The sequence below is a fragment of the Xyrauchen texanus genome, chromosome 22, assembly GCF_025860055.1.
Source record: "Xyrauchen texanus isolate HMW12.3.18 chromosome 22, RBS_HiC_50CHRs, whole genome shotgun sequence".
Lineage (NCBI taxonomy): Eukaryota > Metazoa > Chordata > Actinopteri > Cypriniformes > Catostomidae > Xyrauchen > Xyrauchen texanus.
This window is the reverse complement of record NC_068297.1, coordinates 30525294-30551487: the sequence shown is the minus strand read 5'-3', so window position 1 is coordinate 30551487 and position 26194 is coordinate 30525294. Positions and strand designations below refer to the sequence as shown.

The window sequence follows — 26194 nt, the reverse complement described above, 5'->3', positions numbered from 1 at the left end:
GGAACATCCATGCAATAACATTTTAGTTTTGAGACCAGAGTAAATAACAGGCAAACCTCTCCATGGCAAAATGTCTATGTTCATCAGGTCACGGTTGAATAACATACAGGAAAAAAATACACATTTTCCCAGGATTCCTAGAAGCATTTCTGCAAAAGGCAGGGATAAGCACTATACAAGTACTTAAAGTAAAAGCTGCTTGAGTGTATTCACTACTCTGCTGCTTTGAAAAATGTCTTAAAATAGAAGTTAATCAGAAAGATTAAAGCCTGCAATAGGACAATAAGAGCACTAAATGTGCTCTGAGGCAAGTTTTTTCAGGAGTTTAATTTATTTAGAAGATTCATGAATAGTCATCTACTCAACAAAACTTATCAAATGAAGGCTATTTCTGGAAATCAGTTTAGTGATTAGTAAAATAGCACATAGCTGATCCCAAATGACAGACTCGTCAAAAACAAATGTCCACACACACTGCTAAGTCCTCTGTCCGTTGCTTTCTCCATCAGTTTCTTTGTATATTAAACACTTACATTGCACAGTATTATGTTTTAGTAATGGACAGACAAGTATCTGTAGTAAGGTTTCCCTGTCTTCATTTTGCATCTCTGAGGATCTGATTAGCAAAACTATAATGTTGCAAATGTTCCAAAGGGTGAATTAATAATCGCTGTGGCAACTGTCACAAAACGATGAGTTATAATGTGACTGTTTAAAAGAAAATAATAGACTTTTTTTTTTTTTTTTTTGTCTGTATAATTTATATATTTTTTTTTCATAATGTTGGTCACAATTTGTTAAATGTATAGTGTACAAAAGAATGGTTTGTCGAGGGACTACATTGTACATTATTGTAATTATTTGAGTTAATTTTTATTTGTATCATAAATGCCTTGTACAGTGTTTTTATTTTCGTCTTGTTTATTGTTATTTATTTATTTTCATTTGAAATTATTTTATATTTTATTTTTATAAACTTGCAATGAATAAAATTCATTCAGCATGCTAATGACTCTGAGATGTCTGCTTTATAAATCACGTCCAAATGGGACCACAGACGTTCTTCACACTCCGGGTTTTGGATCGCGGGAGTAAACGTTTGCAGGATTAAACTTCGACAGTGGTGAATGGGAGATGTATGTAAATATAATTTACACACCCATTTGCTCCAAGACCAAAAGAAAAAATCCACTTAATACATTTTAATGACTTTCCAGAAGACGAAGAAAAATAGAGAGCGGAGGATTGAGACAGTCAGATGGGAGAAGATGCCAAATTGCTGTCACTCTCTCAGTAACTGTAATAGAAGCCCATTCGCAGCTGTGGTAATTCGTTTTTTAAAACTAATTCCAGGGTAATGTAACACAAAGTATAATGTTACACTCAATATTTTAAAATGCATAATATAAAAAGTTTGCTAGATTTAAGATGCTAAATAAGTCGGAAATACGTCATCACAGTCTGTTGAATAGGTCTACTGAGACTTTTATTTTGAAAAACAAAATTAAACGAATGCTTCGATGCAGTTGCTATAGAAACCGGCAATGTATTCTTTACATGCATGGCACAATGTTAGACTTCACTGATAATTTAGACTCTCTCGGATTTGAAGCTGGACTCACTGAAGATGAGAAAATGTATCTGAATCTTCGCAGTCGGTCAGCTTGTTTGATTGTCAGTGGATGTGCGCATGCTCTGTTTGTCTGTGAACTGCTTAATTTACTACGGTAAGAACAGCTGTTGTGGATCTGATATAGCCTAAGACTATTTTTTTTAAATGTTATCTCAGTGTATGGCTCTCACGTACATCTTCATACAGAAAGAAACTATTTGCTGCAAATGGCTCCTCTTCCAAAACGCATCTGTCAGTTGGCATACTTGGTGGTGGACACATGGGCAAACAGCTGGCAATGGTTTTACTGCATGTATCCAGCCTCAAGCCATCTAACATCAACATCTCGACCAAAAGACCTGAGACTTTGGGTTAGTATATATACACATGGCCAGTCAAAAGTTTTGAAACACTTACAAATATTTTTATAATATATTTTTTTCTTCACATTTTAGAATAATAGTAAAGGCATCAAAACTATAGAATAACATGAAACTATGGGAATTATGTTGTGACTAAACAAAATCCCAAATAAATCAAAACTGTGTTTTATTTTAGCATCTTCAAAGTAGTTACCCTTTGTCTAGAAATTTACAGACATGAACTATGACATTTTCTCAACCAACTTCTCCGTGGGATGCTTTTTAAATGTTGTAGATGGAATTCCCATTTATGTTGGGCACTTATTGGCTGCTTTTATTGATTATTTGGGCCAAGTCATAATTTTTTTTTTTTATCAAATATTTGTTTTATAATTAAATTAATATGGTGGCACAAATATATTTTTGTCTACAAAACGAATTTCAAACATTTAAGCATACGCCTTAAGATCAAAAGATTTTTAAGATTATGAGAAACATTTCAGTCAAGAGTTTCAAAGGTTTTGACTGGTGGTAGTGTGTGTGTGTATGTGTATGTATATACACTCACCTAAAGGATTATTAGGAACACCTGTTCAATTTCTCATTAATGAAATTATCTAATCAACCAATCACATGGCAGTTGCTTCAGTGCATTTAGGGGTGTGGTCCTGGTCAAGACAATCTCCTGAACTCCAAACTGAATGTCAGAATGGGAAAGAAAGGTGATTTAAGCAATTTTGAGCGTGGCATGGTTGTTGGTGCCAGACGGGCCGGTCTGAGTATTTCACAATCTGCTCAGTTACTGGGATTTTCACGCACAACCATTTCTAGGGTTTACAAAGAATGGTGTGAAAAGGAAAAACATCCAGTATGCGGCAGTCCTGTGGGCTGAAAATGCCTTGTTGATGCTAGAGGTCAGAGGAGAATGGGCCGACTGATTCAAGCTGATAGAAGAGCAACTTTGCCTGAAATAACCACTTGTTACAACCGAGGTATGCAGCAAAGCATTTGTGAAGCCACAACACGCACAACCTTGAGGCGGATGGGCTACAACAGCAGAAGACCCCACCGGGTACCACTCATCTCCACTACACATAGGGAAAAGAGGCTACAATTTGCAAGAGCTCACCAAAATTGGACAGCTGAAGACTGGAAAAATGTTGCCTGGTCTGATGAGTCTCGATTTCTGTTGAGACATTCAGATGGTAGAGTCAGAATTTGGCGTAAACAGAATGAGAAAATGGATCCATCATGCCTTGTTACCACTGTGCAGGCTGGTGGTGGTGGTGTAATGGTGTGGGGGATGTTTTCTTGGCACACTTTAGGCCCCTTAGTGCCAATTGGGCATCGTTTAAATGCCACGGCCTACCTGAGCATTGTTTCTGACCATGTCCATCCCTTTATGGCCACTATGTACCCATCCTCTGATGGCTACTTCCACCATGTCACAAAGCTCGAATCATTTCAAATTGGTTTCTTGAACATGACAATGAGTTCACTGTACTAAAATGGCCCCCACAGTCACCAGATCTCAACCCAATAGAGCATCTTTGGGATGTGGTGGAACGGGAGCTTCGTGCCCTGGATGTGCATCCCACAAATCTCCATCAACTGCAAGATGCTATCCTATCAACATGGGCCAACATTTCTAAAGAATGCTTTCAGCACCTTGTTGAATCAATGCCACGTAGAATTAAGGCAGTTCTGAAGGCTGAAAGGGGGTCAAACACAGTATTAGTATGGTGTTCCTAATAATCCTTTAGGTGAGTGTGTATATATATGTATATGTATATATATATATATATATATATATATATATATATATATATATATACATACACACAGTGAGGGAAAAAAGTATTTGATGCCCTGCTGATTTTGTACGTTTGCCCACTGAGAAATAAATTATAAGTCTATAATTTTAAAGGTAGTTTAATTTGAACAGTGAGAGAGAGCGAGAGAATAACAACAAAAAATCCATAAAACGCATGTCAAAAATGTTATAAATTGCATTTTAATGAGGGAAATAAGTATTCGACCCCTCTGCAAAACATGACTTAGTACTTGGTGGCAAAACCCTTGTTGGCAATCACAGAGGTCAGACATTTCTTGTAGTTGGACACCAGGTTTGCACACATCTCAGGAGAGATTTTGTCCACTCCTCTTTACAGATCTTCCCCAAGTAATTAAGGTTTCAAGGCTGACGTTTGGCAACTTGAACCTTCAGCTCCCTCCACAGATTTTCTATGGGATTAAGATCTGGAGACAGGCTAGGCCACTCCAGGACCTTAATTGCTTCTTCTTGAGCCACTCCTTTGTTGCCTTGGCTATGTGTTTTGGGTCATTGCCATGCTGGAATACCCATCCACGACCCATGACATCCTTGGACAACTCTTTGGTCTTGGCCATGGTGGAGAGTTTGTAATCTGATTGATTGATTGCTTCTGTGAACAGGTGTCTTTTATACTGGTAACAAACTGAGATTAGGAGCACTCCCTTTAAGAGTGTGCTCCTAATCTCAGCTCATTACCTGTATAAAAGACACCTGGGAGCCAGAAATCTCTGATTGAGAGGGGGTCAAATACTTATTTCCATTCAATTTATTTTCTGTCTCTCACTGTTCAAATTAATCTACCATTAAAATTATAGACTGATCTTTGTCAGTGGGCAAACGTACAAAATCTGCAGGGGATCAAATACTTTTTTCCCCTCACTGTGTATATATATATAGATATATTTACTAGCGGCCAAAAGTTTGGAATAATGAACAGATTTTGCTGTTTCAGAAGGAAATTGGTGCTTAAATTAACCAAAGTGGCATTCAACTGATCACAAAGTATAGTCAGGACATCACTGATGTAAAAAACAGCACCATCACTATTTGAAAAAAGTCATTTTTGATCAAATCAAAGGCCCCATTTCCAGCAGCCATCACTCGAACACCTTATCCTTGAGTAATCATGATAAATTGATCATTTGGTACTATAAAATCACTTGCTATTATATCAAAGTTGAAAGCTATTTGGTTTGTTAAATGAAGCTTAACATTGTCTTTGTGTTTGTTTTTGAGTTGCCACAGTATGCAATAGACTGGCATATCTTAAGTTCAATATTAGGTCAAAAATGGCAAAAAAGAAACAGCTTTCTCTAGAAACTCATCAGTCAGTCATTGTTTTGAGGAATGAATTTCAGTGCTTGAAATTGCCAAAAACTGAAGATTTAATAAAAGGTGTACACTACAGTCTTCAAAGACAAAGGACAACTGCCTCTAACAAGGACAGAAAGAGATGTGGAAGACCAGATGTACAACTAAACAAGAGGATAAGTACATCAGAGTCTCTAGTTTGAGCAATAAATGCCTCACATGTCCTCAGCTGACAGCTTCATTGAATTCTACTCGCTCAACACCAGTTTCAAGTACAACAGTAAAGAGAAGACTCAGGGGTGCAGGCCGTATGGGAAAGGGTAGAGTGGGAAAAGAAACACAGACATTGGACAACAGATAATTGGAAAAGAGTGTTATGGATCTTAACCCCATTGAGCTTTTGTGGCATCAGCTTGTCTGTAAAGGGTGTGAGCAGGGCTGGACTGTGAAGAGAAATCGGCCCGGGATTTCACATAGCAACTGTCCCAAAAGTTGTTGAGAGAATGCAGAATGTTCTTTTCTGCATATCACGGCACAGTTTTGTGGTCCATTCTTCATAACGCGGCGGGTCATTTTAGGTTATTGCGGCCAATTCGGCACATTTCGTGGCTGACCCACCAGCCCGCTCGGTTCTTATGATAGCCAGTACGCCCCTGAATGGCCCCAAAGTGCGTCAGCACACTGGGAAAATGGCCAGTATGCCAGATTACCAGTCCAGCCCTTTGTGTGAGAAGTGCCCGTCAAGACAGCCACATTTATGGCAAGTGCTACAGGAAGCATGGGGTTAAATGTCACCTGAGTATCAGTGGGGATTTCTTTAAGACTGCAAGGGAAGCTCAGCTTCCCCTATAATGTCAAAAAAAAAATAGTCAAATATGTACTATTGTGTAAACAATTTATTGACTAAAAATGCGTTAGAACACGTTCATCTCGAAGACGAGTTCGTTCAGAATCAGCTACATTACATATAGCAGGTCGGCTGACTCGATTTACTTCTCATACATTCCCGTAGCGCCAGTGCATTTCCCTGTTGAAGCCGAAGCGTCCATTGACTTCAACGGGCTGCTCTGAACAGTTTTTTCAGTGCTCGAAAATAGACGGTCATTGGATAAATGCTGCGATTATGTCCGCCCACGGACGCTCAGCGTCTCTGGGGGTGAATGAGGAGTGGGCTGGCCCGGACTCCGGGCTTCAGCGTGATGATTGGAGGATCTGTCGAAAGACTGCATCTCCTTTTGATTGACAGCGAATCTGTACTATAAGAAGTCACTGAAGCTATTTCACGCTCAGTCCCATCGCGGATTTCTCAAGTGTAGTCAAAAGACAAACTGCTGCAACCTATTTCTTTATATTTGTTTGGCGAAATTGCTAGTCAATTTGCATAATACATTTCACACAATTATACACCACATTCCTTGTTTCAGTTTTACCAAGTTTAATATATTTTGTTTTTAGAGCGTTCGTTCGTTCGTTCATTCATTCATTCATACAGTAGGCTAGGCTAGCGTCGTACGGGTGAAACTGCGCACGATGGCAGATGGTGCTAATATTGTCGACCTGATTTTGGCGAAGCCATTTGAAAGTCTTCCTTATGAGGAAAAAATTTGAATTAAACAGCAGGGCAGATCAACACCTAAGATTGATTTAGTGCAAAAAAATAGGGTAAATAAGTTTATAATGTAGGCCGATAATGAGCTTCTCCTCTTTGAAAGACCAGCAGCCGCCACTGCTGAGTATCTGGACAAACTGACAACTAGAATACCAAGGATCTGCAAAAAGGATTTTTTGATGAGAACATTTTGAAGTAGTTTAAGAAGTTCTGAACATTTTTGTAATGGTAATTTTTCATGTTGTTAATGTCCTAACTTTACATTGTGATCAGTCGAATGCCACTTTGGTGAATAAAAGTACCAAATTATTTGGAAGTGGGAGGGGCTGTTTTTGGCAGCAGCCAATCACTCGCTTGCTTGAGGGGAAGATGTTTCTTCCTCCTCCATAATAAAAGCGCCAATGTTAGCTAACAAAAGGTAAAACTGATTTACGATTATGTTTTGAAACAAAACCAAGCTTCTGGAATGTCGTCTTTGGTTTACTTCAGTTATTTATTTATTCATTTTTAATCACTGGGGATTGTCATATGACTGGCGTAACAGCTTTAATCGAGGACTGTACTTTAAGTTTAATTGTTTCATTACGTATGGGTAGTTTATTAAGCAGATCTTGGTTGAGCAAAATGTCATACATGCCATTAACAGCCTAGTTTTGGTTAATAATGTGATTACCAAAGTTTCTGTAGTGTACTGTTTCAATCTTAAATGTGTAGTAATTTAAGGTAAGATGAAACAAAAGAAACAGTGAAGATGCTGACTTAGTTCATTGTGTTGACAAATTTTATATGCGGATGCCACTCATTTGTGTTGCTTTCAATGCAACTTAAATGACCAAATACGTTCAACTGTAATACTAGACCAGCACTTGACTTGACTTGACTCAACAGAATAACAATTAATTTAAATATACCAATAATTTAACAGAATCCCTTACAAAGCCAAATGATACACCAACACTGAAGTATTAACACTGGATTATAAAAACACTGAATTGTTTACACTGGATTATAAAAACACTGAAGTATTTACACTGAATTATAAAAACACTAGTATTTACACTGAATTATAAAAACAATGAAGTATTTACACTGGATTATAAAAACATTGAATTGTTTACACTGGATTATAAAAACACTGAAGTATTTATACTGGATTATAAAAACAATAGTATTTACACTGGATTATACAAAAACACAGTAGTATTTACACTGGATTATAAAAACACTGAATTATTTACACTGGATTATAAAAACACTGAAGAATTAACACTGGATTATAAAAACAATAGTATTTACACTGGATTATAAAAACACTGAATTATTTACACTGGATTATAAAAACACTGAAGTATTAACATTGGATTATACAAAAACACAGTAGTATTTACACTGGATTATAAAAACACTGAAGAATTAACACTGGATTATAAAAACAATAGTATTTACACTGGATTATAAAAACACTGAATTATTTACACTGGATTATAAAAACACTGAAGTATTTACACTGGATTATAAAAACAATGAAGTATTAACATTGGATTATACAAAAACACAGTAGTATTTACACTGAATTATAAAAACACTAGTATTTACACTGGATTATAAAAACACTGAAGTATTAACATTGGATTATAAAAACACTAGTATTTACACTGGATTATAAAAACAATGAAGTATTAACATTGGATTATACAAAAACACAGTAGTATTTACACTGGATTATAAAAACACTGAAGTATTTACACTGAATTATAAAAACACTAGTATTTACACTGGATTATAAAAACACTGAAGTATTAACATTGGATTATAAAAACACTAGTATTTACACTGGATTATAAAAACAATGAAGTATTAACATTGGATTATACAAAAACACAGTAGTATTTACACTGAATTATAAAAACACTGAAGTATTTACACTGAATTATAAAAACACTAGTATTTACACTGGATTATAAAAACACTGAAGTATTAACATTGGATTATAAAAACACTAGTATTTACACTGGATTATAAAAACAATGAAGTATTAACATTGGATTATACAAAAACACAGTAGTATTTACACTGGATTATAAAAACACTGAAGAATTAACACTGGATTATAAAAACAATAGTATTTACACTGGATTATAAAAACACTGAAGTATTTACACTGGATTATAAAAACACTGAAGAATTAACACTGGATTATAAAAACACTGAATTATTTACACTGGATTATAAAAACACTGAAGAATTAACACTGGATTATAAAAACAATAGTATTTACACTGGATTATAAAAACACTGAAGTATTTATACTGGATTATAAAAACACTGAATTATTTACACTGGATTATAAAAACACTGAAGAATTAACACTGGATTATAAAAACACTGAATTATTTACACTGGATTATAAACACACTGAAGAATTAACACTGGATTATAAAAACAATAGTATTTACACTGGATTATAAAAACACTGAAGTATTTACACTGGATTATAAAAACACTGAAGTATTTATACTGGATTATAAAAACAGTCTGTGTTTTTCCTGAATCTGAGCATAGTTGACTCAACACCGTCTTTTAACAAGACAGATAGAGACCCATTATTTTAATTTCAACTATTTACACTGAATTATAAAAACACTCAAGTATTTGGTAGGGTGGAATCTTTTATTTCTGATTCAGTTCGTTTGCTGGCTTCCATGGCTGTATCATTGTTATCAGAGAAGCCAGTATTTCAATTTAGCATGTTTCCTAATTCTCTAATCACATATTATGGTCATTTTATGAGTTTGTACAGTAAATATATTACATGTAGCACTTTTAAGTGGGGCGAATAGATTTGTTACGAAAGTGTTCAAAGTAGGCTCACATTGACTGACCCAATCTCAATGGAGATTAATTTGTTTTATAGAATACTTGAGATGTAATGAATTGCCAAATGTGATTGAAATTAACAGAAAATGGTGCCCCCTTTTCTAAAGTAGTTATTTTGAAAAATCATTATCTTAAATTGTCACTGATAAAAGCATCTTGATGTCTCAAAAGTATTTGCATAAGTTGACATATTTTGCCATATAACTATTGTCCCTTCATTTACATATAATCAATATAAACCCCCTGGGGGGCTTTTACCCGAAGTGCGGGGGGCAAAAGGCTCCCTCGGCATGCACTTTTAAAAAAAATTATTCTTATCAAAACAACCTTCTGTTATAATTTAATTACACACATATGATGTTGCTCCATCAAAAACATTTATATATATATATTTTTTTTAATCTTGATACACTTTGCAACCTAAAAAAAAAAAGCACATTTTTCTTTAGGTGTGCCTTTAGTCCTGTTGTACCCTAGTCTATATATAAAATACTTTCAATTTACTTATTTACAACTTGTTTATTGATTGATTTTTAAATGCATATCACTTAAAATAGGCTCCATAAAAATATTTACAATGTGTGATTATTTATTTATTTATATTAAATATATATTACCTAAAGTAAATAAATATACAAATTATATATAATATATATTCAGTTGACTTTTATACCGCATGTTTTTTTAACAAACTTTGGTTGCGTCTACTCCATATATTGAAGAATTATTGACAGTATGCCTGATTCATTTTTAAGTACACAGATATTAGTATTATTATTATTTTATGTTTTTAACAATTTTACAAGTAGCTATTTAACTACAGTATAACTATATACAGTAATTAATACTCAAAACGTAAGTTATTGTTACGTAAACAATTGCATTTCATTCAATAGAACAATTTTGTCCCAGGTTGGATTTTTGAACAAATTACACTGAAATTTGTTCTGCTTGTGCTTTATGTGTGAGGTTGAAAAGTTGTATAGCAGTTACTGTATATATTTTTCGAGGCGCATCAAATCAGCATCATGCGTACAAGCATTAACAAGATGATACAAATGCGAACGTCTACCTGCCCGGAGTCTGTCCACCCGTAAAAACTGTCACCATTGGCTGCTGCAAGTCACTGCTCATTGACAAAACAACAATTTTACACTGTGTGAATAAGTCTTAATGATTTCCAGCATCTGTCAGAAAGACTTGATGGTCTGTTTAGGGTAATCTCTTTTTTCATGGATGCTCTAGATGACATTTCAAAGATGGGTGTTGAGTGTTACTTTGACAACATAAGAATGGCTAAATGGGCAGATGTGCTCTTTCTCTGTGTGTTGCCTGCTCATCTACCTCAAGTGTGCCCAAACCTTCGCTCCCATATGCCTTCACACTGCCTCGTATACAGTTTCACCTCAGCAGTGCCATCAAACAGGTATTAAACCAGACAAGCTGAATATGGTTAAAAGTATGCAGAAACACAAGTTGTTTCTCTTATGCTTGCTATCTCACTTCGAATCGATGCCCTTTAACGCTACTACTTTTTCTCTCAGGCTTGCAATGCTCCTTGAACACAATTTTATTCTCAAACCGCAGTATGAATTTGTGGCTTGTGACGATGTAAGTAATATTTGGCACCTTCATAATCAAGTGACAGACGCTTTAAGAGATAAGGAAGTGCTTGCAGCCTCAGTTCCTCTTTCAATGAGTGGTAAGGGAATTTTTTTTAATTTCCCCTCTAAGTATGTCTGTATCTACCTCATAGGAACTCAACATGCTGTAGTTCTTGTGTAGTGCTTTAAGTAAACTTGCACTGTTTACTGAAGGTGGCATCTCCCTGGACCGGAGATGGGTGTCTGCTGTGCTGTACAGTCTCCTCAACATGTGTACGGCAGAAAAACTGGGGTCCGGAAAGGCTCTTCAGCTGCTCAATGAGTTGTTTGTGACCAGCATCTCAGCAAAGACATTTAATTTTGACTCATTCTGTGAGTCATCTGATCTCTCCAAGTCTGACGAGTGAGTCTCAAACATTTCTCATGCAAATGCATAGGTTCTGTATGAATAATCAGGGTTTGGAAAATCTTTTCCTGATGCATAAATGTTGACTGTTTTTATCTGTTTTTGCAGCCCTTTTCCCTGGATCAGTTTGGTTGATGTACAAACAAAAGAGACTCCATTATCTGATTTGGTATCAGGAAATAAAGGCTTGCAAGACTGCATTTCAATCATGTACCACAATGCATTTTCAAACCTGGCAGAAGGATCGAATTACTGAACAAAAGCATGCAATATTTAGTTTCACATTGTATATTTTTGTTCATGTAATATGTGTTTACCATTAACCATCTGTTACGTGCAGGTGTTTGTAAAGTGCAGTCTAAATCAGCTTTAATTAAACTCGGGGGAAGTGGGCTTGTCAGCTGTTTTATCACCTTTGAGAAAATGCTGTGCTATATTTGTGTGCTATTCTCTGTAGATCTTTGCTATTCGTGATTTTTAAATGTTCTCCAGTACATTTGAGTAAACTGAGATAACTAGAAAATGCTGAATTAAGGGAAAGCAAGATTGTAAGATTTTGCACAATCATATGTTATTCTGTATGATGCTTACTTCATTCAGATTCCCCATAGAGCACCAATGTACACACATTTTTTTGGTGCCAATTTATTATGATTTACGCATTCAATTTCATAACAAAATTCCATCAAACTGAACTGTGTAATGTTTACAAAAATTCAATTAAATAAAACTTTTTAATTAAATTTGATAGGATTTTTATGTGTGAATCTTAATATATATATATATATATACTGTCAGCCAAAATAAATAATATCTATTTATCTAAATATATTTATTAAATATATATTTGAGTGTATAATCCACATTAAATTAGACATTATTCACTCTTTCAAATTGTGCAAAATGTAGGCTAACTCATCTAATGTGAAATAAATGCAAAACAAAATGCCACTGTTTTAGATTTATATTTTATTAAAAAAAAAATTAAATAAAATGTTTTATATAAAATGTATTTGACAGAAGAGTATTTTTTTATATTGGAGCGACATAAAAAAATCATCCTCAAAAAATAAAATAGTTTGATTAATATTTCATTAAAACTACAATTTCATTAAATATATATTAATATTTGTATTAATATTTACTACAGTTAAGATGATAAATAAATTACCTTTATAAATAAATAAAACAAATATTTAACTCTCCTATTGCATTCAGAATCTGCAAACACATTTTGTATTAGCGGGTCCATTTTGAATTTCATTTAATCATTTTTTTAAAGGGATAGTTCACCCAAAAAGGAACAATCAGTAATTGTTTACTCATCCCTGAGTTCTTATAACCCAATTTGACTTACTTTAATTTTCTAAACACAAAGGAAGAATTGTTGTGCTCACTGATGTCATACAATGACAGATTATGGTGACCACCTCTTCAAGCTTCAAAAGGACACTGTCTAATAAATCATTCCATGGGACTCATGTCTTGCTATGAAAGCAAATGATAAGGTTTGGTGAGAAATGTCCGGAAATCAAAGGTATGATTTTGTGTAAGTCATCACCGACCATTGCTGTCTTGTGCGCGTTCATGAGAGTTCACGAGAGCAGCAGCTCCTGCTCTTGAGATGTGGCATTCAAGTGAAAACTCATTTTGTTGATCTAAAAACAGGTCTGCCACAGCAATGGTAACAACAGAACTCAACACAGCTGCACAAAAAAACAACACAACACTTTTAAAAACATGTCTGAAGAGTTTAAAGATGGATGCATTTCTGAGTAAACAATGACTGAAAATTCATGTTTTGGGTGAACTATCCCTTTAAAGGGTAACTAAACCCCTGCTCAGAGTCTGACTCCACCCACTAGCAATATTTGAAAAATGCTGGAAAAGTGGGCAGGCACCAGCAGGGATAGAGGGGACGAAACAAGGGCGGGGCTGAGTGGGGGCCGTGTAACTGAGACCCGTAGTGACGGATTAATTGACAGCTGCTGTCAGCCTCTAAAATGGAGAGTGACTGGAGTGGTAATTTTCTCCAGGAGTATTACTATTATGTTATTATTATTCCTCACACGGTCTCAAGCATGTACATAAATCTGATGAGTTTTATCGAGTTGATGTCAATAGCGCGCGCTCTGTAGGCATACCCGTTCAACCTGAAGAGGGCAGCACTCAGACGTTTTTACACCATATATTGTAAAATTAAAACACTTTATACACAAATGTCAAAAAAATTACTTGAATCAATGACCAGTACTAATAAAGCCCCATTCTTACAGATCATTAACTAAAAAAAGTTTGTTTAGGGTTTAGATACCCTTTAAGAATTTAAGCTTATAAATCATTTTTAAATTCTAAACTGTCCATACATGTAAAAGGGCATGTTTTGGCATGTTAACTGACAAACATAAAACGTATTATTTAATATGCTTTTTTATATATATATATATAATAAAATTTAGAAATTATATGACATTTAAAAATAAACATTAACTACAGCCAAACCAGTGTGATGCATGAAGAGATCCAACATTTTCCAACATTTACATGAAATTGTATTTGAATATAACATAATATAAAATGTATATGAATATTTAATGTAAGAATTACTAATAATTTGAATGAATTTCCTATTACTCATAACTGCTCAATTCAACTTGGTGGTCAAAATGTTTGAAATACTTCTTTACTATGATTTTAAACAAAGAATATTTGGTTAATTTGCATGAACTGATGAATGTTATTGCTTGAGTAGCTGACAGCTGGTTCATTATCAAATGGCTGCATGTAGAATGTGCTTGAACCAGGGACTAAGAACAAAATGTTTTTTATTTCGGTTTGTTCTGAGCAGAAACAGTATTTCTTTTTTCTTTCAGGTTCCGATGTTCCGCAGACTCCTTTCCAAATGGTAACCAGTTAGAACGAAATAAAATAACGGTTAATAACGTTCTTTTTAAAAACAGTACTCTGTGTTAAGGGTGGGTGAAATAGCATTTGCAGTGTTGCCAGATCTCACAAGAGAATCAAAGCACCAGCTTTGGAAAAGCAATCTCAAAATAAGGCACTTGCCTTACACAAAAGAATAAGCAATTACATTTGTACACTTTGTGGCGTGTTTGGACAACACGTCATCTTTTGCGGGCCGAATTATTTCAATTATTTTTACATTTTAAACTGCCGGTGTCCTTCAAAATGAAAGCACATGCTTATGTTCTACTACAAAGAGTAAAGCCTCATGTTTTCAGGCAACAGTAAGTGGTGTAATTCCCAAAATATACTGTGATAAAAACTTTGGGCTTCGGTTACTGAAAAACTGATCGGAACAAAATGAACCAGTTATTAACAATTACCAGTATTTAAAAATTATATTTTCACCAAAAAAAAATCTGTTTGTTTTTTTGCTTTTTTAGTCCTTGACTTGCCCTTACCACACAACTTTTAGGCAGTAGTTCCTTTGCTATAGTTTATTTGTTATTTTTGTTTGCATCTGTCATGTCTGTTTTGTACAGGAATGTGTGTGTGTGTGTGTGTGTGTGTGTGTGTGTGTGTGTAGCACTGTGTGTGTGTCACAAAGTTTTTTTTTCATCTTAAAAACTATTTGGTATTTAAAAATAATTATTGACCTCTCCCGATGTTCTGTTGATTCGTCCTAACTTGTCAGATTTTCCTACCGTACGACTATTATTTTGCGCTACGTAGCGCAAAAAAACCATCCTACCCCATTGAAAAACCCAACTGCGGGCTTCTGATTGGCAAAATCTCCAATCAGATTGTCCTGCCAGTCTGAAATGAAGAGGTAGGATGATTTACTGTCAGAGGAGTTTTTCATCTGTATTACCTGGACAGATGTTACAAAGTCAAATTAAAACAGATTATAATATACAATTGAAATAAGATTAGTTATTGAGATTACATATAATCACGCAGAACAATAATAAAAAGAAATGTGAATATTAATGTTAATAAAAAACAGATTTCTGGAGACTACTACATGGTCAAAATTGACACGAACGCAATAGGAGGGTGAAATGAATGATCTAACAATACAATTAGCCAAAAAAGAACTCCCTTGAATAGCTCTTGTTATTTGGGGACTTTTATTATGTAGTGTCTGACAGCTATTCACACGACATATTTACACATTAACGGACTTCCTGGGCGTCAAACGTTATCCTGTTGTGTTGAGTATCACACGTTCTCCGGAGGTACGTCCATGTACATTATATTATACAACAATACTGAACAGCGGGTTTAAAACATACTTTTTGTGTTTGTGCTCGATCTTTTTCCTTCTACAGAGATTGATGTTTGATGGGTGATTTCACTGCAGTTCATCGTCGTTCAAAACTGTTGCTGCGATTCATGTTTTATGTCAGTTGCGTTTTTAATGCCGATTGCACGCGAAACGTAGCCGTGTTATTTATCTTGTAAAACTAGCAATAACGTTTTATCTTATGTTTGGAAACAAGGTGTACTTTTTCTTTCAGAGTTTGTGTTATTAATGAGGTTATCTGACAGACAGCAGTGAGTCAGGTAAGAGTTTGTCCGATTTGAATGAAGTCCTGCGCTTTGATTAGACGAGTATTGTGATGTGTACATGATGATTGATATAGTTTGTGTGTTTGGTGCTCTAGAGATGGAGAAACTAGAAACATCAGAGCTCCAGTCTAGATTGTCATCCCTGTCCGTTTCTTCTTTCCCTGGTATAACTTCAGAAAACTGTGAAGCAAACCCTATAAACAGGTAACAGGCATGTGGATGCTTTGATGTAACCTTTTCTGCATATAGGAGCTCTACAATTATTAAATGGTTATTTTTGGGTTAAACATCATCTTTCCTATTTTGCTTTTTAAGACTTCAAAGCACAGACCTTTCACGGACAGAAATCCAACCGGACAACCAAACCAAAATGGATGATAACAGCAATAACAGAGAATCTCCACAGTCTACAGAGGTATTTAAATTAAACCTATAAGATATACAGTGTGTATATATGTGTGTGTGTGTGTGTGTGTGTGTGTGTGTGTGTGTGTGTGTGTGTATATATATATATATATATATATACACACATACACTGGCAGCCAAAAATTTGGAATAATGTACAGATTTTGCTGTTTCACAACGAAATTGGTACTTTAATTAAAACTGATCACTACAGTCTTCAAAGGACAACTGGCTCTAACAAGGACAGAAAGAGATATGGAAGACCAGATGTACAACTAAACAAGAGGATCAGTACATCAGAGTCTCTAGTTTGAGAAATAGACGCCTCACATGTCCTCAGCTGACAGCTTCATTGAATTCTACCCGCTCAACACCAGTTTCATGTACAACAGTAAAAAGAAGACTCAGGGGTGCAGGCCTTATGGGAAGCATTGCAAAGAAAAAGCCAATTTTGAAACAGAAAGAAAAGGTTAGAATGGGCGTAGCGACACAGACATTGGACAAAAGATAGTTGGAAAAGAGTGTTATGGATCTTAACCCCATTTAGCTTTTGTGGGATCAACTAGACTGTAAGGTGTGTGAGAAGTGCCCAACAAGACAAGGAAGTTTGGGGTGAAATGTCACCTGAGTATCTGGACAAACTGACAGCTGGAATGCCAAGGATCTGCAAAGCTGTCATTGCTGCACGTGGAGGATATGCTGATGAAAAGTAGTTTAAGATGTTCTGAACATTTTTTTCAAATTGTTATAGTAATCCGTCACGTTATTAATGTTCTGACTATACTTTGTGATCAGTTGAATGCCACTTTGGTGAATAAAAGTACCAATTTCTTTCCATAAGAGCCAAATCTGTACATTATTCCAAACTTTTGGCCACCAGTGTGTGTACAATGTATATATATATATATATATATGGTATATATTACATTATATGTATTGTTGTGGTGTTGTTAATAGGAGCCTCTTGGGAAGGCAGAGACTGGGGACTCACAGGAGAGCACTACCAGTGAAGGGACATCGCCCACTGGGGAGAAAAAAGGTTAGCACACCCCTTATTAGAGAAGTGAAGCTGAACTATGGAAACCCTCTCATCATCTTTCATCATTGCCCCCAGAGAATGTGGCAGTTAAAACAAAAATGAAAGGTGTCCATAAACTTTGATAACCTAATGGATTATGCCAGCTCTTTAGATTTAATTACAGGCCTTAAATAAGTGATCAATAACATATTCAAATCAAATCTGATATTTGTAGTATGTCTGAAAGTAACCATAGAGAACATGTGTATTGTCTATAGGGTTGGTGTATATTCTCATAAGTCACAGTAGGGTTGGTGATCATGTGATAGTTTGGGGAATACAACTCTTCAAATCTTTTGATGTGTACTGTGATGTATTGTAGCTGTTTAAAAACATCATGCATTGTACATTATAGGCCTAGTTTTGTAGCATACAGAATGCAGTACAAAAGTTGTTTTATATAACGGGATAGTTTTGACTCTGAAATCTCATGAGCTGTGATCAAAACTGCTGTAAAAGATACAATGTGGATGAAATACGCACAACATGTGACTGCACATCAATTTAATTTATAATAAATGGGCCAAATTAATTGGTATAAGAATAGTTTTTGATTTATTATTATTTATATTATAACAAAAATATTATAAAAAAATTATTATTGCTGTTGCCGTCATTTTATAAAAGCAATAAGCAACTCCAAAAGGCTGTATGTGACAGTGATTTCACTTTAAATGAGGTTGTGAGAGCCAATGGGAAATGATGCAGCTGCAATTCACTATGAATAAGTGCATGTTGCCTCACTTATTCTGACACCTGAATTTGAATAACTTATTTGGTTAGCTTACCAAAACTGGGGCATAAAGAAATAGTTCACCCACAAATGAAAATTATCATCATCTGCTCACACACTCATGCCATCCTAGATATGTATGATTTTCCTTTCTGCTGAACACAAACAAATATCTTTAGAAAATTATTTCGGCTCTGTAGGTCTTACTGTGCAAGTGAATGGTGACCAAAACTTTAAAGATCCAAAAGTACATAAAGGCAGCATAAAAGTAATCCATATAGCTCCAGTGGTTAAATCCATATTTTCAGAAGCGATATGTGTGTGTGAGTAACAGATCAATGCTCAAGTCCTTTTTTTTTTTTTTTTTTTTTACTATAAAGTCTCCTCCCTGCCTAGTAGGTGGTGATATGGGCTATCAAATTGCCAAAAACAAAAGAAGTAGAGTGAGAAAGTGAAAGTGGATATTGATAGTAAAAAAGGACTTGAATATTGATTTTATTTTCACCAACATCTATCATGTCGCTTCTGAAGACATGGATTTAACCACTGAAGTCTTATGGATTACTTTCTTGCTGCCTGTATGTGCTTTTTGGAGCTTCAAAATTTTGGTCACCATTTGCTTGCATTTTATGAACCTACAGATCTGATAAGATAATTAAAATTTTTGGGTGAACTATTCTTTAAGGGTCCCAATGTGCAACTTTTGGTACATCCTCTACGGTGTAAATAAAATGCTTCAACCTTACATTTCTTGTAATCCATGCATGAAATTTAAAATTATTAATTGAGTGAACTTTTTACAGCTCTTCCACCATTGAATCCAGCATCTACATGGACCTCCATGGCCCAGCAGGAGCTAAAGGCAAAGATGCGTCAAGAGAAAGACAGCGTGGTGACTGTCTACCGTGGAGATACAATGACTGTCCACGTGCCTACTATTCCTGAGGCCAAACGCGTGTGCTGGGAGTTTGCTACAGATGGCTATGACATTGGTTTTGGGGTGTACTTCGACTGGTCACCAGTCACCAGCAGAGACATTACTGTCCACATTAGTGAATCCAGTGATGACGAGGATGAAGATGACGAGCTGGAAAGTGAGGGAGTATTTCCTGTTCTGTTTCCTGCTTTTGTTCAGCCACACTGGTAGAAGTTTGTGTTGGTAGTGTCTTGCTTGTGACTTTAAATTGCTCAGTTTATCTACACAGTTCTCCTCAATCGTAATGAACTAATCAATAAACTGTGCAAATCTTACAAAAACTTTCGTGGAATATGCTGAGGTCATATTTCTCCCTAAAATTAAGAGAAATACATGAGAAATTATTTTTGGCCTTGTGATGTCATTTATACAGAATCTAATACAATTAGAATAGTCAATCACCATTCAAAATAATAGGATTACAAAAAAAACAAAACGAGTGAAAATGTCTGGCTTAATATGGCAATAGAATTTGGTCAGAATTGGACTTAATTGTCATGGAACTCATCACAATGACGAAAGTAAAAAAACTGAAATCTTTAAGATCCTAAAAATAAGCATAATTTCTCATTTAGTACTATGCTTAGACTCTACTGTACATATTGCCACACTACACTTTTATGTAAGGAATAATGGTTGTTATCACAAAATAAAGCCTGACAGGGTGATCAGGACCCCGATGCAAAGCATCCGTCTGACTGCTCAATTCCAGCTTAATATAAGACTACTTGCCGAGAAATAAATAAATGCGTATGAAACATTGATTTTAGTTAAAATTATTTAATATGCTTACTTGTAGAGATCGCACAGTAATCCAAGAAGCAGGAAAGATGACTCACAAATTCGCAATACTTGGATAAGCGGGCTGACATGTGGATGTGCGGTTGTTACTCAGAAATATCAGACCGCTAGATGGCGCCACTGACCAATCAGAATAGAGCATTCCAGAGAGCCGTGTAATAATATGGTATAATATATCAGATAACCCTGCCTCTAAATGGCACATAATAACAAAACTAACTGTGATTTATCGCATTACGTGTCAGTCAGACTGCAGGGTAAAGACTAAGTTAAAAAAATGCGGTGCTCTGGTATGAGAAAATGTCAAAGATGTCAGTCCAGTGCATTTCTACGTAAAAAAAACTAAACAATTGAATTAAGAAAACCAGATGGACACTTATACACATTTGGTGTGAACGGGACCCTAATTGGGCAGTTCTTGGCCAGTTTAAGCTGCAGTACATCCCAGACCTTTTGTCAAAGTCAAAGGTCTGGCTACTTGAGACAAATTTAGGGCTGATATTTGTCCTGATAAGTTTTTTTTTAATTGTTGTTGTTGTTGTTTTTGTGAGATTCAACCAACTGTTTAAGGCTTACACTAAGTGGATTCATGTACTGTAACAAACGCTTTCAGTGACAAGCCAATTGTTTTCTCAAGCAGGCCCTGTTGTTCCTGGAGATGTAGAGAAGGGCTCTAAATCAGTAGCCAACTCGAACTTGGGAGAGATCCTTCCAGTGTACCGTCAGGACAGTCATCTGGCAGTGCAAGGCGGCAGCCATGATTTTCCAGGAGACGGCACATACTTACTCAAGTTTGACAACTCCTATTCGCTCTGGCGGAATAAGACTCTGTACTACAGAGTGTACTACAGTGCTTGAGGAATCAAGTACATATTTAAAATGAATGTCTTAGCGATACCTATTTTTGATCTTGTGTATTAAATTACAGTACATGTATAATCCTTTCTATAGTTGATTTGTGCTTTCGTTTTATCTAAAGCCCTATAGTAGATCAAACAGTTTGCTTATACGTACAAAATGCTTTTATAAGTGAATGGGATCATGAAGCTCATGATATGTGCAGGTTTTGTTGTTTTGTGCGCGCTTAAGATGTTATGTTCAAATATTTCACGGGTCCATATGTTTTCTGTTTGTATTTGCTGACACAACTGTGGTATCGCATATCAGGGACTGCTGTAGTAATCAGGGAAAGTATAAGGGTGGTGACCCAGGTCAAATGCTTTTCAAACATTTCCATACAGCTCAAATGCAAATAAAAAAACTGACCACAGTTTATTCAGGTTGTGATAAATGAGTAATTTTAAAGTCTATATATATACTGTATAGAGAGAGAGATTTATTGATGTGTATATTGCCAAGGGCGGTACTCTGAAGTCAGATATATTTTTATCTTATCGAAATCCACAGCTGAGCTACAAAACTAGTTGAGATATATTAGAAACCTCATATTGACCTGCATATGTTTTTATTGCAGTTGGAAGCTGTAGCAAGATGGCTATCAAATCAGTCACCAGGGATACTTCTAATGGCAGTGGTCACAGCCTGCTTGTTTATAACTAAAAGGAAACCATTTCCTGTCACAAAAGGCAGCTAAATTGTTTCATAACTGATTCAATATTTACATGTTCCAGACTCTGCATGTATAAGGGTTGTTTGGTGTCTGTTTGGAGATACTCAAAACATTTTATTTTACCTTTAAGCTCTTGGGAAAAGATGACTTCAAAGACCAACTTTAGCAGAGTTTCATGATTTAGAAATAGTCATTTCTGTTTATGTCGTGCAATACGCCACATTACGTGCATTCAGCACAGGTTGTAGTATAGTATTTACTTTTATTTCAATGTTCCTGATTGTATTACGAATACCAAATCACACTGCAAACATGCGATCTGCACACTTGTCTCCTTTACCAGTGAATTACTTTTGTTCCTTACATTATTTGCGTTGTGCTGCTGAGATACTTTATACTGCCAGTGTGCTTGCCTGCTAGTCTTTCTGTGTATCTTTTTTGTATAATATGGAACTGATGTTTGCTTGTCAACCTCTTGTTTTTCTTTTGCTGTCTGTTCACAATAAACATAGCTAATGAATCCAGTTTGCAGTTGCGGTATTTTACATCAATAATTGTGTTTTAATATAGTCTTTTCCTTTAAAATATTGAATTTTAAGGCAATATATTGAGCTTTCTTAAAATAGTAGCTTTGAAAAAGCCTTTCTCAGCATTAGAACAAAAAGTGCAGACTTTGAATCTCCTACAGAGAGCGCTGGAATACTGTAAATAATGATAATAGTAACAATAATAAAGCTTCATTTAATTCTGCATTGAAATCTCATTAATTTTTGGAGGACGATTATGCTACAGTATTTTAATTTAGATAAATTATTTTTGCCAGTCAATGAAAGAGAATGTTCAGTCAATTTAACATTCAAATCTGCCATTCGTATCGTTATTCTTCCATTTATTTCAGTATGTGTATGCCTATTAATAAATTCAAAATGACAGAGCCCATATGAATATTCCTTGGCTTGAATATACAAATTCTCTTACGGGTTTTTGGACTACAAGCTGAACCGATGTATCATTTCCAAGCATGATCGCTTCAGAAGATGAGGATTAAACCACTGGAGTTGTATGGATTAGTTTTATGCTGCCTGTGTGTGCTTTTTGGAGCTTCAAATTTTTGGTCACCATTCACTTGCATTGTATGAACCTATAGAGCTGAGGTATTCTCTTAAAATCTTCATTTTATTGAAGATATAATAAATATATACAATATATACGTATTCTGCAGAAGAAAGGAAGTCATACACATCTGGATGGCATGAGGGTGAGTAAATTATTTTTGGGAGAACTACTCCTTTAATTGGTCATGACTAACACGGGAGGTGATAAATGGATCAACCGTCACGCTGGTTCGGCTGGGTGCAGTCTGCAGGGCCGCACGCTGAGTAATTCACTGGAGGAGTATTGCTGAACCTGGAAAGAAACAGCATGGGGAAAGTGCACTTTTATGCCCTTTGGTCATTACGTGAAGCACCTCGTCAGTTTATCAGGTGGGTGCATTTATTTAACATACTTATCGCGTTAAATTCACGATGTTAACCAAACATGTCTTTGTTATGTCGTTTCTTATGTACCCCATTTAGAAATGTTAACCGCACGATGTACCAGGTTCAGATGCCGTTGCCTTTACCGAAGCAGCTGATGGTGTTTAGTTTAGGGGAATGGTCATCTTTTTCCAGTGATACTGAGATCTCTGTGGCGGTTTTGCTTGGTCCAGAGGTCAAGTCACAGGTCATTGGGATTCTTTCGCCTCACTCCAGGCAAGTGCAAACAGTTTGCCGCTCTTTAGAAGTCTAAATAGCGTAATTTAAGTGTTCTTCAGCTGAATTTAGTTTTAATAATTTATTTTAATCACAATGTGTTTGATAAAATAATGTTTGACATAATAAGGGGTTCTTCTAGGGCTTGAGTGATTTGTCTATTCACCCTATGCTATATCAAAAGCATAACAAAATGCCTCAGACATCATGGTGTTAAAAACTGGCATTAATTTGTAATGGATATCATGACATGGGCTCTGGTATACTTTGGTAAACGTGTCAGTTAACACCATTTGCCGCTGCGTTCACAGATGCAAGTTAAGGTTTGCTATGCAAAGCAGAAGCCATACATCAACACTGTCCAGAAGCACCACTGACTTCTCTGGGCTCGGTCTCATTTGAGATGAAAGTAGAACAGTGGAATTGTTTTGTGGTCCAGTGAGTCCACATTTCGAATAGTTTTTGGAGAAAAAAAAAGAAGCTGTTGTGTTTTCTGGACCAAAGAGGGAAAGGAACATCCAAGCTGTTATCAGTGTCATCCAAAAGCCAGTGTCTGTCATGGTATGTGTCAGTGCCAATGACATGGTTAACTTGCACATTTGTGAGGACTCCAATTACATTTACATTTTTGCCCAAAGCGACTTACAGTGCACTTATTACAGGGACAATCCCCCCAGAGCAACCTGGAGTTAAGTGCCTTGCTCAAGGACACAATGGTAGTGGCTGTGAGGATCGAACCAGTGACCTTCTGATTAACAGTGACGTGCTTTAGCCCACTACGCCACCGCCACTTGCATACACTTACTGCAGAAGTGTATGTACAAATTTTGGCGCAACATATAGTGCCATCCAGACACTGTCTTTTCCAGGGATGTCCCTGCATTTTCCACCATGACACTGTTAAACAACATAATGCCCGGAGTGCGCGGCTGGGTAAGCAGAGTGGGCGGGAGCTAGATTGGCCTGCCTGCAGTCCTGAACTTTCTCCAACTGAGAATGTTTGCAGCATTATGAAGCGCTCAATACGTCAATGAAGACCTGCACAAATGGATGACTGGGGGAAAAATTCTGCTTTCTAAACTTAACAAAATTGTGTCTTCAGTGACCAATCACTTAAGTGATATTAGAAGAAATGGTGATGTTACACAGTGGTAAACACCTGACTTTTCCCTATTGTTTTGGTGCATCTTCAAATCATCTGATTTGAAATGGGTATATATTTTCAAAAAGAAGAATGACAAATTCACAATGTAAAACAACAAATAATGTCTTGGTGTAGTGCTTTCAATATAGCGCAGGGAGAATAGAATTAACAAATCACTTTTTGTTTTGATTTGAATTTTCCATACTGTCTGATCATTTGTATTAAAGCAGCTTTGAATGGCAAGTAAATGATACTAGAAAACTATAGCTAATATAGTTTAGTCCACTCTATGCTGTAATGCATTTAAAAAACAATTTGTATCAGGGATTTTTATTTATGCAAACAAACCATTTATTTAAAATACAAAAACAATTTTTTATACCTTCCCTACATTACATTTACATCATGCTGGGAAAACTATGTGTATACTATGAAGGTGTCTGATCTGGCAAGGTGTTTGGACTCCTGAACTTCTCACTGAAGCCACACAAAGAGGCAGGAGAGGAGTTTATGCCAAAGTGGTGCTCAACATTTGTGGACAGGTATTTCAACGTGAATGTATTTTGAAAGATTACTCCCCCATCCCTCTCTCAAATATCCTTTTGCCATAACAATGCCTTGTGTTTTTTGTCTTATTTTTGTATTTATTTTCATGCCATGACACATTGCCAATTTGTTAGATATAGATAAACTCAGTTTTCTTTTAAGGTGAGAGCCAGTTTTATCAGCAGCACTCCACGAGTGACTAGAAAACGGCTCGCACTCAATCACTCCTCCAATCCATCCAGTACTCATCTTAGTAGTGGAGAGAGTCATGATGTGAGTCACACTTTGCTTAAGTGAAAAAAACTATTCATTGCTCTGTATTGGTTGGGAGAATCGTAAAGAAATGCTTACTTTCTATCACTGGCTTTGTTGTTTATTGTGGTTATGGTAACTTCCTCTAAGGAAGGGAGGTCCAAGCATAGCCGTTGAAGTAAATCATCAATCCAAACTTTATATGCTCTCTTTTGTTGTGACTGTTATTTGTGAAGGAGAAAAGGCATCATTGTCACTACAAGGACAACCTACAAGTTCATCTATTGTTAATAATTGTTCATTATTCCTATGAAATGCCAATAGCTTAATCAAATCACTTGTATAAATATATGCTAAGGCCCCCAAAGTATCTATATCTACAGTAAAACGAGTCCTATATCGACATAACCTGAAAGGCTGCTCAGCAAGAAAGAAGCCAATGCTCCTAAACTACCACCACCAAAAAAATAAAATAAAGCCAGACTACAGTTTGCAAGTGCACATGGGGACAAAGATCTTTCATTTTGGATAAATGTCCTCTTTTTGGTCATAATGACCATCATTTTGTTTGGAGGAAAAAGGGTGAGGCTTGCAGGCTGAGAAACACCATCCCAACCGTGAAGCATGGGGGTGGCAGCATCATTTTGTAGGGGTGCTTTGCAGCAGGAGGGACTGGTGCACTTCACAAAATAGATGGAACTAAATTATCTAATTCAACAGCCTTAGAAAAAATTGCTTCAAAACCCTTCTGAGAAGACGAGCATAGTTTGTGCACTGGTGTGCC

The 26194-nt window shown here is 35.9% G+C and overlaps 2 protein-coding genes across 3 annotated transcripts; both read left to right on the top strand.

The window, feature by feature from the left end:
• The first annotated feature begins 1569 nt into the window (after positions 1-1569).
• On the top strand, positions 1570-12371 carry noxred1 (NADP-dependent oxidoreductase domain containing 1). The gene is made up of 6 exons (XM_052153287.1): positions 1570-1727; positions 1820-1983; positions 10851-11031; positions 11150-11307; positions 11423-11612; positions 11724-12371. The coding sequence occupies exons 1-6, from the start codon at positions 1570-1572 to the stop codon at positions 11869-11871; spliced, it is 999 nt and encodes a 332-aa protein (XP_052009247.1). The 3' UTR covers positions 11872-12371.
• A 3381-nt stretch (positions 12372-15752) lies between these two features.
• Positions 15753-22245, top strand: LOC127662199 (protein TMED8-like). 2 transcript variants are annotated; one of them, XM_052153295.1, is made up of 7 exons: positions 15753-15817; positions 16100-16145; positions 16247-16355; positions 16467-16566; positions 17514-17595; positions 19171-19461; positions 20785-22245. In XM_052153295.1, exons 3-7 carry the CDS (start codon positions 16249-16251, stop codon positions 21000-21002), a joined length of 798 nt encoding a protein of 265 aa, XP_052009255.1. In that variant the 5' UTR covers positions 15753-15817; positions 16100-16145; positions 16247-16248; the 3' UTR covers positions 21003-22245. The 2 variants fall into 2 exon arrangements, with proteins under 2 accessions (XP_052009255.1, XP_052009254.1); XM_052153294.1 differs by having other exon boundaries at positions 20782-22245.
• Positions 22246-26194: the final 3949 nt, after the last annotated feature.

Bases quoted from the DNA above. Each gene is read 5' to 3' on its own strand.
- noxred1 (XM_052153287.1), top strand. From the start codon at position 1,570: ATGTTAGACTTCACTGATAATTTAGACTCTCTCGGATTTGAAGCTGGA. The intron at 1,728-1,819 runs GTAAGAACAGCT...ATCTTCATACAG, and splicing joins GAACTGCTTAATTTACTACG to AAAGAAACTATTTGCTGCAA. The intron at 1,984-10,850 runs GTTAGTATATAT...TGGATGCTCTAG, and splicing joins CAAAAGACCTGAGACTTTGG to ATGACATTTCAAAGATGGGT.
- LOC127662199 (XM_052153294.1), top strand. From the start codon at position 16,249: ATGGAGAAACTAGAAACATCAGAGCTCCAGTCTAGATTGTCATCCCTG. The intron at 17,596-19,170 runs GTTAGCACACCC...AACTTTTTACAG, and splicing joins GCCCACTGGGGAGAAAAAAG to CTCTTCCACCATTGAATCCA. The intron at 19,462-20,781 runs GTGAGGGAGTAT...TGTTTTCTCAAG, and splicing joins TGAAGATGACGAGCTGGAAA to CAGGCCCTGTTGTTCCTGGA.